The sequence below is a fragment of the Rhineura floridana genome, chromosome 4 (genome assembly GCF_030035675.1).
Source record: "Rhineura floridana isolate rRhiFlo1 chromosome 4, rRhiFlo1.hap2, whole genome shotgun sequence".
Classification (NCBI taxonomy): Eukaryota; Metazoa; Chordata; class Lepidosauria; order Squamata; family Rhineuridae; genus Rhineura; species Rhineura floridana.
In genome coordinates this window covers 44,606,616-44,620,832 of record NC_084483.1, presented here as the reverse complement: position 1 = coordinate 44,620,832, position 14,217 = coordinate 44,606,616, and the positions used below count along the sequence as shown (strand labels likewise).

Below are 14,217 nucleotides of genomic sequence, written 5' to 3'. Positions count from 1 at the left end.
CTTGAATTGGTAGCAAATGGGCAGCCAGTGCAATTCTTTCAGCAGCAGTGTGACATGTTGGCGATATCCTGCCCCAGTGACAGCAATCTCACCGCCGCATTTTGCACCAGCTGCAGCTTCCAAACCAACCTCAAGGCAGCCCCACATAGAGCGCATTGGAGGTTACCAGTGCATGGACAACAGTGGTCAGGCTATCCCCATCCAGAAATGGCCACAGCTGTCTTACCTGCTGAAGCTGGTAAAAGGCACTCCTATTATTTCTAACACAGGCAGGCAAAGCAGCTGCCTGCCTGTACCCACTCAATCCCCTTTCACCTTCTCCTCCTTTGATTGAGAGCACTTTTATGCACACACAGAGAAGGGGAAAGAGAACAGGGGGAGAGAGGCTACCTCCGTGGCTTGCAATTATGCACAATTACTTGGAAGTTAGCCCCACTGAACTCAGTAGGACTTACTTCTGAGTAGGCATGCCATGGCTAGATAGGGTTGCACTGTAAAATGCTCTGGGGATTCATTCATTCATTCATTCTCTCTCTCCTCCTCCTCCTCCTCACTCCCACCCACTCAATATCCCCCTCCATATTTGATCTTCCACCAGAACTTGGAAAAGTTACTTTTTTTGAACTACAACTCCCATCAGCCCCAGTCAGCATGGCCACTGGATTGGGCTGGTGGGAGTTGTAGTTCAAAAAAGTAACTTTTCCAAACTCTGTCCTCCACCATACAGAGAATGCAAAGAGCAGGCTAGTCAGTTCCACAGGCTGTTAGTAAACAGGGAAGCAAAGAGAGGCTGAAAGACAGGTTTGCCCTTTTCATTTTATATTTTATGTTATATTCTATGCAGGGGCTTTGGGGGGGGAGGATCCAGTGTTGGGATTCAACCGTGGACACCTGTAGTATTCAGGATCAGTCCACCAGGGATAGTGAACATGTGAACTATTGGGTGGAATCCTCACCTATCACTGCCTGGCAGGCCACAATTTGTGGTCAGTGGTTCAGCTTGGAGGTTCAAAGTTTGCTATAGATTTTATGTGCATTATGAATAATTGCTGAAGCTCTTCATATCCATATAGCTGAATTATGAACCTACTGTTTGTTTGTTTAAGACCGTGCTCGTCAACACAACGTTCCCAAACAGCTCCCAATGCAACAGCTTCCAACATCAAGTAAAATTCAGATGAAAAACAAAGATCTAAAAAGCCTGGGAAAATAAAAAGGTGTTAACCCGGCACCAAAAACAACAACAAATTTTGTGCCAGGTAAACTTCACAGGAGAGAAAATCCCAACACTGGGGCACCATCATGGAGAAGGCCCTGAAGTGACCACCCATGTCACCTATGATGGTGATGGGACCCAGAGAAGGGCCTCCAGTGCAGATCTAAATATATGGACAGGTTCATGTGAGAGGAGGCAGTCCACGAGGAACCTGGGTCTCAAGCACTCATTGAGGGTATTACCATGATAGATGATACAGTGGAAACTACAGAGTAATATGCAGGAGAAATCTGACAGCAACTAATATTATGGATTCATAGGTAGAGCACAATAAACCATACTTCAGGGATAGGGAACCTATGACTCTCCAAATAGTATTGGACTGCAGCTCCCATCACACCTGACCACTGGTCATGCTGGCTGAGGCTGGTGGGAGTTGGAGTACAGCTGATCTGGAGTATCATGAAAGGACAACAAATGGTTAGTTATTTAATTTAGTGGGATGGGGTTTTCTGCCTCAGATGACAAAATAATTTGATCAGCTTTTGGTACTACGTACCTTGGGTATAATTGGGAGGGGGTGCCATTTGCTCTTCCACCTCTGGCCGAACAATGTCTTGGCTCTGCCCTGCCAACAATATCTGCAAGATTACAGGTTCCCAATCATTGATGTATGGGAATGATGATACCTATAGAAATGCTGAGCATAGGTGAAATCTCACATGTGATGCAACATTTAACAAATTAGGGTCTCATTTGCCAATTTCAAAAGCCAGTGAATGGCAAAGAGATACCATTTTGTCTTGCTGCCCATTTTGTCTTGCTGCTTATATTCAATAAAAAGGAATATAGAAAGCAACAGTAAATGAAAATATATATACTGCATCATTTGGCTGTTTAAAACCCCCCACCAACCATCAGTACACAAAGCGAATGGATCAATCCTAAATGAAATACTTCTATATTTTTGTGCAGATGTCAGAGTCTTCTGAGACAGGCAAATGGACAGATGAAAGAGTATCCAATTGCAACTTAAAAATGATGGGGTGATGCCACATCTTTGGCTCCTCAAGAATTTTTCCACTGGAGCCAGGGAGGACCCAGTATATTCATAGGAATAAATCTCACACTTGCATCAGAAGGAAAAGTTCTCTGCATAAGCTTCAGAGAACCACTAAGATGACAGCCAAGAAATTCCTAAGCTGCTTTAAGTGGCCACGTATCAGATGACTTGAAGCTCAGCATATTGGCATGAACAGCTGAGAAGAATACTGAAATAGGCAGAGAATCCTAACTGTCCTATATCCCCCCCAAAAATTAACACTAAAGATGTTTGAATCTTTCCAATATTTTCAACTTCAAAAGGACTAACCAAACATTGTTTTGCCCCAAACCCACGTTTCCAGGCCTCATGGTGGTTCAGATTTTCAAATTCTAATAGTCCACTTCTGTTGAGAACTTGGCTTCATCTGCAAATTAATCTTGCCTAAAAGATCCAATAATAATCTATGATTCATTTAGAAATTGCTGTTCAGCTAAATCATAGAGATCTGATCTGGATGCCATCTAATTTCATTGTGATCTGCTTGATTAACAGTTTTTGGAGAAGAAGCAGTATAGACATAATAAGCAGGGAGGAGGGGTGTCATTGTGACACCGTCACTCTTCCCAGGTATCCTGCCCAATTATCTGCTGGATTTGAACATCTGCATCTGATGTTTGGAGTCCAGGACAGTATAGAGATTCTGTTGGTATACTGCCTGCCCACCTGCCTCACTGTCACAGCTTCTCTCCCTGAGCTGATGGAGGTGGATCTGTCAGGTCCTGACATTCTATTGTTTTAGACCGGTTGTAAAAATATGGCCATTCAGAAAGGCTTTGGGCTAAACTTTTCCTTGTTTTTTTTAATGTTGTTTCCACTTTCACTGCTGATCCCCAAAATTGTTACTGTTATTCGTTTATTATGTTAAGGAATGGTGGGTATATGTTTTTAGATGCTATACATTTTTTTTGTTTGTTTGTTTCATTAGTCGCCTTGAGTTCCTCTTTGGATAAAGCAAGGGAGATATAACTATTTTAAAAAATTAAAACTAAGTGAGGGCCAAAGTAGTCTAGATGTCAGAAATCCACAAACTGAATCACTCTTCCCTTTATATTGTTGCAGAAAGTAGCTGTGGGGGCTCAGTTCCTTACATGTACCCATAGGAAGGGATGGAAGGATCTGTTAGTTTCGGTTCTGTTTGTTTTTCATTTTTAGTCTTCAGTCCTCCACACTTCCACATCATTTCGAAGTTTTTTAATTTAAAAAATCCTCATGAAAACCCTTCTGCATTTTAGTGCAACTTTTTCCTAATATGCACATTTTTGTATGCAATTTTGTCTTCAATATACACATTTTTGCAAAACAATTTCTCTAATATAATGGAATTTTGTATGTTATTTTCACTCATATATATATTTTCACTCATATATATATATTACACTTTACCCTAGTATATGCATTTTTATACGCATTACTTGACAAGAGAAGTGCACTACAAAACTTGGAGAAGTGCAAATTTTGAAGGATGGCTGTGTTTTAGTACATGTATTGATTCAGAAAGTACAAATTAGATAAGTTTGCCTTTAAATGCAAACTGAATCAAATTTCTCCTCCATCTCTACCCATAGATTTTCCCTAAAGGGCAAATAGCCACTTCGGAGGGGAATGTTCATTAAGAAAACAGTACAGAGAAAAAAGAACCCAAAGTGAATCAACTTTTTGCAAAAACATAAACAGGTGGGAGATCAGTTCACGAATTTCTTCCCTCATCTAGTTTGGCTGTCACCGTCACAAATTATGAAATTTTCAAAATAAAAGTTTTAAATAAAAACTGAGAAAGGTGGTGAAAATCCATCATCAGTTTTCCCTTATTTGTCAAGGATGCTAGACAGTAGGGCTATGCATGGACCCCCTGATTCAATTTGTGGCTCCAATATGTAAATACGGATCAGACCTGATCCTGTCTGGACAAAATCACGCCCAATCCAATCTGATCCAGATCCAAATCATGATCCAGACATTACACATCTCTGGAAAACCTATTACCTAGCATTGCAAAACAAAAACAGCAATAACCTTTCTTGTTTTTTGTCATAGACACATGAAATTTGGGGACATGGTAGCCCTCATATTGAGGATGGCCCCTGCCAGATTTCAGGTGGGTAACTCCAGGGGATTCCATATTAGCCACTTTTAAAGTTTGCTTTTTCAAAAAATATATATTGTTAAAAAATACTTTGAGCGTTCAGACATACCAGTTCCCATGTTCCTGTATTTGCCTTGTTCCTTCCTTTCAGATTTAAAAAAATACCCTGTCTGGCTTTATTAGAGACTGTTTTGAGTTACAGATCGGTATAAATCTCTACAAATAGATTCAGAACAAGTTGATCTGCTCTGTAGAGATCTGTGGCTGCTTCAGCCTGATCCAGACAGTATATAAATCGGCCCAAATTGGACCAATTTGGTTTGTGACTTGTGATTGGCCAAATCCGGTGCACAGCCTTACCAGATACTAAGGTTCATCACAGTGAATGCAAATTCGTGGCTTTGTGAATGGTAGCATGGGGTAAACTGTGGGATAACATTTGTGACTGGGCATCATAATTCAAGAGTACAGTAAGGCCCCGCTTTTCAGCAGCCCGCTTTTCGGCATTCCGCTAATATGGCAGCTTTCAATTAGAGTAAGGCCCCACTCATAAGGCGCTTGTTCCGCTTTTACGGCATTTTTTGAGTGTTGGGGGCCATTTTATTGACGGAGTTCCACTTTTCAGCGGGGGTCTGGAATGTAACTCGCTGTATGAGTGGGGCCCTACTGTATACATAAATACCAGCAAATACAGATTGCATTGTGCAAAGCACAGATATGCTCCTGATTGCCACACTAAAACCCCTTCTTCTCCCCTTCCAGAGATTGTTAAAGTGTTTGAGAAGGAAGCTCCCAAACCACTCCGTCTTGTCATATGAGCAGCTTTTCCTATCCTCAGACTCACTTTTCTTGTCTGCCACCAAATATTTCCCCCCTTCTCTGTAATGAGTGGATAATAATATTAGCCTGCCTTACAGGAACGATGCATAAATGTCTACTTCACAAAGCACTTTTTTGGGGGGGGGGACACTAAATAGCAGCAGTAATAGAAGACATTGTAGCAGATGCCTCTCTGGATGTCATAATATGACACAGTTAATTAATTTAATTATCTTCCATAATCTATAGTGAGAGGCAGTCTGGCATGCAGGTGAAAAGTTTTATTCCAGAACTGGGGAAGCCTATATTTAAAACCCACTTGACAATGAAGCTCAGTGGTTGAACTTGGACCAGTCACACTCTTAGGCTTACCTGCTCCAAAAGGTTGTTGTGAGGGGGAAAGGGGGATTAAAAGCACATTATATGTCACATTGGGCTCACTGGAGAAAGGACGGATAAATAAATGTAAAAAAACCCATTTTCATCTCACTGCAAGGAGAGGTTTAGGAGACTGTGACTGAAGCATGTCCACGTGGATAATGATATGTAAATAACGTGCGAGGGGCACAGAATCAGTGGGACATTTTTACTAGGTAGGTGTGCGAGAGAGAAAAAGAGATGGACTTGACAAGAAAGTGGAACAAAAGCCCTCAGGTATGCTAAAAGAGATCAAAGCCTCCACTATTCAACCCAGCTGCTCATTGGAACCGATTAATTTATCCACATTAATAGATTCACATTAAGTAATAACTAACGGTCCCAGGCTATGGTCTGAAGGCACATAAGGCCAGCTCCCTGCTGAAGCTAAGCAGGGTCAGGTCTGGTCAGTGCCTGGATGGGAGACTGCCTGGAAACCATATGTAAGCCGCCTTGGGTTTCAATCATGAAAAGAAAGGCGAGGTAGAAATGTAATAAATAATAAATAAATAATGTTCAAACCTGAATGCATTCACTCAACACGTTTCTCAGCTATATACTAGCTTAGTATATTTCCCATTAGCACCACCAAATACATCCACTCCCCCTCCATCAGCTTCTCAACAATCAAAGGCAGCAAAAAACCCTCAAGACACATCCAAATTAAGGACTGGATCCATTGGCCAGTGCTGTTTCAAAAGCATTCTGTAGACCTAACAGGCTGGCATCGATTCGAGTTCATCCTGTATCCACTAGCTGCTGCTTTTATCAATCCTTTCCCCCCTTTTTTTAATATCGATATTTTGAAGGAAATACTGATATTTTAAAAGGCAATATCAATAAATTATCAATCTTACCATCAACGTTTTAGAGGCAGATTTTTTTTTTAAAGTCCATTTTCAAAAATAGCCACGGAAATTTGCTACATTAAAATCTGATCCTCAGTGATTGAGAATAAACAAATTAATGGAAAATTCAGTACCAAATCTGATTTGGGCAGAATTCTAGCACATCCCTAGTCCACTTGGGCATGCCTTCAATCAAACAGACAAAGACAGAAGAAAACCCTTTCATCCAAATACATCCAGACAACCTTCATTCATTGGCTTTTTCCAGAGATTATGGGGATATTTTCCAATTGTCCTTTTAAGGGGCAAACTAGATGTGATGTTATTCACATCTTTAGTCCTTGCTTATAAACCACTGGCACTGAGTGAGGGAGATCCAGATTGGGACTATAAAATTCCTTGGTCCTGATTGGAATGGGCCCCACCCACACCTGCTCTTTGCAGGATCAAAAGCCCCTTCTCCCCATACCACATTCAATGTGGCTTTCCCTCCCACACTATCTATTCATGTATTTTTTGAAAAATCAGCCATGCAGGAGCTAAAGACATCACATCAAATCTCGTTTGGCCCCAAGCCTGAAGAAATGATAACTCCATCTGCTCCCTGAATAGAAAGGCACAGAAAACCATCAACCTTTCTACTATTGCTTCTTAGAGGTGTTTTTTTTTACATTCAAGCGGTATATATATTTTGTTAAATAAATAAATAAATTACATTGGGGATGAGCCCAAGTAAAGCTGCTGTTAGAGAGGTTTCTCAAGAAGGTAAGTGACAAATTTCTAGGAGAACAAAGAACTTCAATTTTTCCTATCCCTCCTATGGAAAGTGAATATGAGATCATGAAAAATTAGCCTTTTCTTGAATTTTCCACAGAAGTAAGAGTTGGTTTTTGTTCAGTTTCTTTAGTGTTTTTGTTTCTTAAATTAGCTTATGGCTGCTTAAATTCCTGCCAGCATCTGCTACTGACCACTGAGGATAGCAGCCTGATCGATTTGTAATTATCTGACTGGCCAAACAATCATTTGTGTGGTCTGATTACAGCAGGTTTTTCTGCACTTTGTAAAATATTTATTTGATCCATTTTCATTAGATCAGGGAAAGTGACATAAGAGTCACAAATTAAGTGGTTTGTGGCCTCAAGTGGAGTCCAAATGTCACCTCCAGCCACTTAGGGCCGGTGCTCTTTAAAATCTGGCTGCAGAATTGACTTCCGGGAAGGGTGACTTAGCCTGTGCCTGCTTTTGAGACGGGCTCCTGCCTCAAAAGAAGCTTATTCAGATATATCAGTCAGTTTTTTCTTTTTTTTTTGACTGATTAAACTTCTCCCGGGTAGGGAGAAACGAAGAGATTAACCTCAAAGCCTATTTTTGTTGGGACGACCAGATCTCATTAATTTATGGGACGAGGTCCAGCCGACGAAGGTGGGACGGATTTTTAACAGCAAGCTCTATCTGATAAAGCGAACGTTCACCTTATCTTCTAAGAGAGAACGCACTAACAGGCAAGCACCCTTCTTTCTATATTTTTCTTTTACTTGACTTAAATTGTTGCTGTTTAAAAGAGATTTGCCAGATTGATCAGTTTTTGACATCTCACTGGGGAGCCATAACTTCTCTCTGCTACGCACTAATTAATAGCTTATCTCTGTTTTTGTTGCAAAAAGCTGTCCTGGATTTGCATTCTAAAGATATACACAGAAGAGGGATTTCTATTCCAGATTTTTATTTTGAAAAATATTATACTGTTTTGAGACTACTCTCTTTTTGGTCTATTTTATTTTGACGAATCTGTTTCTTGACGATTGCCATTAATTGTTTCGATCCTGGGAACTGCATTTTGTTTACTTAACTATTGGAGAGATAAGGCTGTCTGCTCTGTTTATACTGTGATGTCACCAAGTTTGGAGTATTAACCCAATTGTTGCTGAAATAAGAAGTGGTTTTCCTATATTTTTCTTTTAAAATGGCAATTAAGAAAGTGGCTGAAAATCTGGAAATAACTATGTTTCAGAAAATAATGGATGAGATTGAGATAATGAAAATTGAATTGAGTAAAATGAAGCAGGAGATTAAAGATATAAGGGTCCCTGTGAGAGAGGTGACCCTGGAAGGGGTCCCTGTGAGAGAGGAGACCCCGGAGATTGGAACAGGGGTCCCTGTGAGAGAGGTGACCCTGGAGACTGGAATAGGGGTCCCTGTGAGAGAGGAGATCCCGGAGATTGGAACCAACGTGGAACAGGAACAAGATTTGGAGTCTATGGACTTTAGAAATAAAATCTATTGTTTGGAACTCAATGTTATCTCTGAAGAAATGAATGAAGATTCTAGAGATAAAGTTATCAATGGCATGGATAATCTTCTGGACTGGAATGATGTGATGGAGCCCAATATAGAGAAAATCTATGGAATTAACTGCAGCCATGTGACAATGGAAAAACTTTTAAGAGATGACCCAGTGTATTTTGAAAAAAAGAACAGAGATATGATTTTACAGCAGTATTTCAGCAACCTATTCAGAATGGATGGCAAGAAAATATTTGGGATAGAGGTAATCCCCATCAGACTCTTACTATATGACTATGGCTTTGACAGCAAGATTATTATGGAATACTGATAATGGAAGATTGGATATTGAAATTACTGGACTTAACAAGACTACTGAAGATGGAAGATGGAAAATGGAACTAATAGAGATAATAGAACAATGGCTACTGAAATTATTGAACCTAACAGATTCTGATGTGATGGATTAATTGAAATGTTTATTTTGACTATGGTTATGACAATAAGATTATCATAATTAGTAATGAGATGGATTAATCGATATGCTTATCTGGAAAAAAAAATTGATAGATATATTTCTTAAAGAATTGAAACCTCTCTTTGACTTTTTGTGGAAAGAATAAAGTAATGTTTATGAGATTTGATGATTAAGTAAGATAACTACTGGAGGAAAGTGATTTTATAATATGACTTAAGAGACAGGATTGTTATATATTATAGACTTATAACTGATTTGATCTTTGACAAATGGGAAGTCAATATTTTACTCTTTATTTTTTATTTTTGTTTTTTTTTTCTCTTTTTTTCTTTTTGTTTAACTATTTTTGATTTTGTTTTTTGTCTTTGAATGTTTTATGATTTTGTCTTGTATGTTTTATGAAAATCTGAATAAAAATTATTGAAAAAAAAAAAAAAAAATCTGGCTGCAGAATTCCTGCTTTCCTCTATCATCCTCACATGGTGCTGCCTGAAGCAAGTTGCTTCATCCTGCTGCACGGCAGGGCCTCCCAACCCCAAGAAAAAAGTTTTCCCTACTTTTCCTTCAAACAATTAACTTTCAGGTAATGAAAGCAGCAGCAGCAGCATTGGATATTGAAAAAAAGCCATGACACACTAAAAGCTTATCACTGCAATAGACATTTTTCTCTCTCCTAGTAACAGGACCATATGATTTATGTAACACATTAGGGGGTTCAGATGACCACCACCATCCCATTGTCCCCCATGCACACAGTGATCACACATCCCTGCTATCCACGTGTTTGGTGCTCAGTGCACATACAAATGTACATACGCAGAGCTCATAGACACGAAGGGGATCCTAGTCTAATCAGGATCCCTCATGTAGAGCCCTCTTTCATACGGGTCAAACATGCAGACGGCAGAGGGTATGGCTGCTGGGCATGAAGGGGGTGGGGCTATTATTATTATTATTACTAATCACCCAAAGGTCCCAGGGCAGGATACAACAATTTTAAAATACAGCATGCTAGCCCACATAGCCCCTTCACCTATTTTCTGAATTCCCCTACTGTCATTGTTGCACAGTACATTATATTTATAGACAACATTTAACTATTTACATAACAATCTGTGTCTCCAAAAAGGAAAACCCCTTACCGGTTTATTTCCAAGACATGCACTCCATATTTGCTTTCAATCGTGTACTTTCCAGGCTCACTTGCAGGAGTAATCAGTTCTTCATTTTTATACCTGACAAACGGGGGAGAAAAAAGCAAATTGTACTGATAAACAAATTGTAACAGTAAATAAGGAGGAATTTGATGCAGTTTTGGAGACAAAAGGGTAAGGACATAAGCTGTTTGCTCAGTTTTTAATGACCTGCACAAATGTAGAACTGATACCATAGGAAAAATGCAGCAACTATGTGCAGTATACATGGATCTCCATCATCTCATTTAGTTAGGCTAACATCTCAGTCTAACTAGGATGACTGAGCACACAGGAGGATAGACCTTCTGTCCCTTTAATAGTTGCTTAACAGGGAATCGCACCAGGTGCGGCCTCTCAAAACTTTAATTGGTTATGTTAATAGTCACATAAGAAGGCAGGTTATTCTCTGCTTAATGGCTCAATTGACATTCCAATGGCTGGGAGCCATTCAAAAAGCTTACTGAATGAATACTATAACCTCATTAGATACTCATCCGTGACCTCCAGCTCTATGAGCTCCAGAGATTGCGTAAGATTGTTTCTCCAATGGATTACAGATACCATGCAGTAAATTTCTCATTCCCCACAATGACATCCTCCCTGAAATTTCTGAAAACATTAAGATGCAGTAATGGCCACCAGCTTGGATGGCTTTAAAAGAAGATTAGACAAATTCATGGAGGACAGGGCTATCAATGGCTACTAGCCGTGATGGCTGTGCTCTGCCACCCTAGTCAGAGGCAGCATGCTTCTGAAAACCAGTTGCCGGAAGCCTCAGGAGGGCAGAGTGTTCTTGCACTCGGGTCCTGCTTGCGGGCTTCCCCCAGGCACCTGGTTGGCCACTGTGAGAACAGGATGCTGGACTAGATGGGCCACTGGCCTGATCCAGCAGGCTCTTCTTATGTTCTTATGTTCTTAAAGAGCATGACCTTCCTGTTTGCTTTATGCTAGTGTTGGTCTTTGTCCATCACCTGTCTTTATTCAGTCTTAAGCCTGTCTTACTCAGTCTTAAGCATGATAGGAAAAAAGAAAGGCAGAAACTGAGTGGTAGAGCACATGTGTAGATTGCAGAAGGTTCCAGGTACAGAAGAGAAAGACCTGCTGAAATCCTGGAGAGCTGCTTCCATGTCAGTCAGTGTAGACAATACTAAGCTAGACAGACCAATGGTCTTGATGGAAGGCAACTTCCTATAACAGGTGGGAAGGGGTAAAGGGTGCCATTCCCATGCATGCAAATTTACAGAATAGCAACAATGGGCAGCTAGTGGGAGGCAGCGTATTTGCTACTGTGAAGCACAATGGAAGTACATCACTCACACATCACTAAGATTGCTCCAAAGACTTAATTACTTTATATAAAAACAAAGATAGATATAATATTAAGCCATAAAAGCCACAAACAGTCCATGACTGAAATAATGAAACAGAGAATAGGTTTCACAGGAAACAGATGACTACCAAATATTCTGAAGAGAAATCAAGTCAAGAGTCAAAGGAAATGAGGGTTAACTTCATATGGCATTCACACATGTGGATACATTGCTGGTGCCTCTTCAGTCAATGTCTTATTACTGGATGATTCTCAGCTGAATATGTGAATGTCTTCAGATGAAAAGTGATCCAAGATTATATCACATGAAAGCTCTGTGGTGTTTGATCTGTGAAGGCTGTTGCACATATGCATATTATCATTTGATTTTTGAGCTGTTGCTGAACATGCTCAGAAAGAATGAGTTATAGTTATTTCTTCTTATTAAGATATGTTTCTCTGGAGGAAACACCAGACAATTCATTCATAGCTTACAGAATGTTTACAGCAGGACTGGGCAGAAGGTAGAGCAGGATCTACTGGCAGATCTTTGAGTGATTTGCAGTAGATCAGCAAAGATTCCTAGCTCCCAACTGTTTAACAATGGCAACAACAAATTATCACCCCTTCCCAAATTATACTGCTGAGATAAAGAGAGTTTTGGATGATTAGCCATTAGTGCGGAAGGACTGTGAACACAGTTTAGTTCTGGTCGGCAAAATAATTTCCTGGGCTCAGAATTCTATAATTCAAATGTATGTCTTTGGCACCAGGTTCTAGCTGGTGGATCTTAGGGTTTCAGTTTTAAAAAAAACCAAGTCTAAACCTACCCTGGTTTAGATCACTCCAGCGGTCACATTTCTCTACTGCTCCTTCCCTACCACTTACACCAGTGGTTTTAGTGATTATTTTCTTAGGTGATTTTGCAACATTTAACTCTTATTGTACCCCAGAAACAGTGGTCTTTGACTGCTATGTTGCTCCATTAAAATCAATGGGAGTTTTACAGCACTAAGAACATAAGAACATAAGAAGAGCCTGCTGGATCAGGCCAGTGGCCCATCTAGTCCAGCATCCTGTTCTCACAGTGGCCAACCAGGTGCCTGGGGGAAGCCCGCAAGCAGGACCCGAGTGCAAGAACACTCTGCCCTCCTGAGGCTTCCGGCAACTGGTTTTCAGAAGCATGCTGCCTCTGACTAGGGTGGCAGAGCACAGCCATCATGGCTAGTAGCCATTGATAGCCCTGTCCTCCATGAATTTGTCTAATCTTCTTTTAAAGCCACCCAAGCTGGTGGCCATTACTGCATCTTGTGGGAGCAAATTCCATAGTTTGACTATGCACTGTTTTGTAGAGTAACACAAGCCAGCTAAAGAGCACAAAGTACACCTTCCCTTCCTCTTTTCTAAACCATTAGATCAGAGTGCCACAGATCTTGTGCTCTGAAATCTCTATTGAGTATGTCTGCGATATAAAGCCTGGACCTTCTATTCTTTTAACTGCAGTGTCAACAGTGCCTATCGAGCATGTCTTTGAGGATTACAAAGCATTTTTAACATAGCCATTATGTATGTGACATTTAATACTGGGCTGAAGTTACCAAATGAGAAAAGCTTCACACCATGTTAAGATTCCTGGAAAGGTCAAAGCCTTACCATCGTACAATAGGAGTGGGAAATCCCTGGATGGTGCAGTAAAGCCTGACAGACATCTTTTCCCAAATAGTGTGGGACCGGAGCCGTACCAAAATTTCAGGGGCTCTGCTAATAGACTCTTCAACTGTATACCTTTCCAAAGCCATCTTTTCTTCTACCTGTAACAGAAGAGGACAAAAATTAAAATAAATAGGAGGAGAGAACTAGATAGTCCTGATGTCTGCAGCAAAGAAGAACTTTGAGCATGCCCACAAACTAAGAAAGGAGCAAAGACCCTCTTACAGTACCATCCTCTGTATGGTGATTTTATCCAGTTGTTCTCTAGCAAGATGCCTGGCTGCGTGCACCTCATCTTCCAAAGCAGCCAAATCAGTGACAAACCGGGCCCTCCTCAGTTCACTCCAGTGCTGAGACTTTTGCTCATGACTCCTGCATGATCGGGGGGGGGGAAGGGGAGAGAATTATATAGGATTAACCCAGCATCAAAGCCTTCATATGGTTACTGCAACTCTACAGCAGGCAAATGAGGGTTATGATGTCTCATTAGTGGCATTAAGGAGATGCAGATTCGGTACTCTGAACTATAATAATGCAAGAAGACCTTGAAGGACAGATGCACAGGCATTCCAATTTCTTCTTCGTTCATAGTAAGTCACTCTCCTAATCAGACCTTAACTGGTACTGGCTGGAATGACTCCATCAATGTTAATGGGAACTTGTTTGTGTACGGCTTAGCCAAAACTTTTCATGCAATCTATCTAAGATTATTGAAAGCTAACTGGCAGGGGAGTCAGGTCATGGTGGCAGGCC

At 40.5% G+C, this 14,217-nt stretch overlaps 1 protein-coding gene across 1 annotated transcript in view; it reads right to left on the bottom strand.

The window, feature by feature from the left end:
• The window catches only part of MYOM2 (myomesin 2), a 132,684-nt gene that overhangs the window by 95,215 nt on the left and 23,252 nt on the right, over positions 1-14,217 (bottom strand). Inside the window, exons 5-7 of the mRNA XM_061622899.1 lie at positions 13,695-13,836; positions 13,408-13,565; positions 10,392-10,484 (exon numbers count right to left, since the gene is read on the bottom strand). Coding sequence (XP_061478883.1) covers positions 10,392-10,484; positions 13,408-13,565; positions 13,695-13,836 — 393 coding nt within the window. The remainder of the gene's footprint in view (positions 1-10,391; positions 10,485-13,407; positions 13,566-13,694; positions 13,837-14,217) is intronic.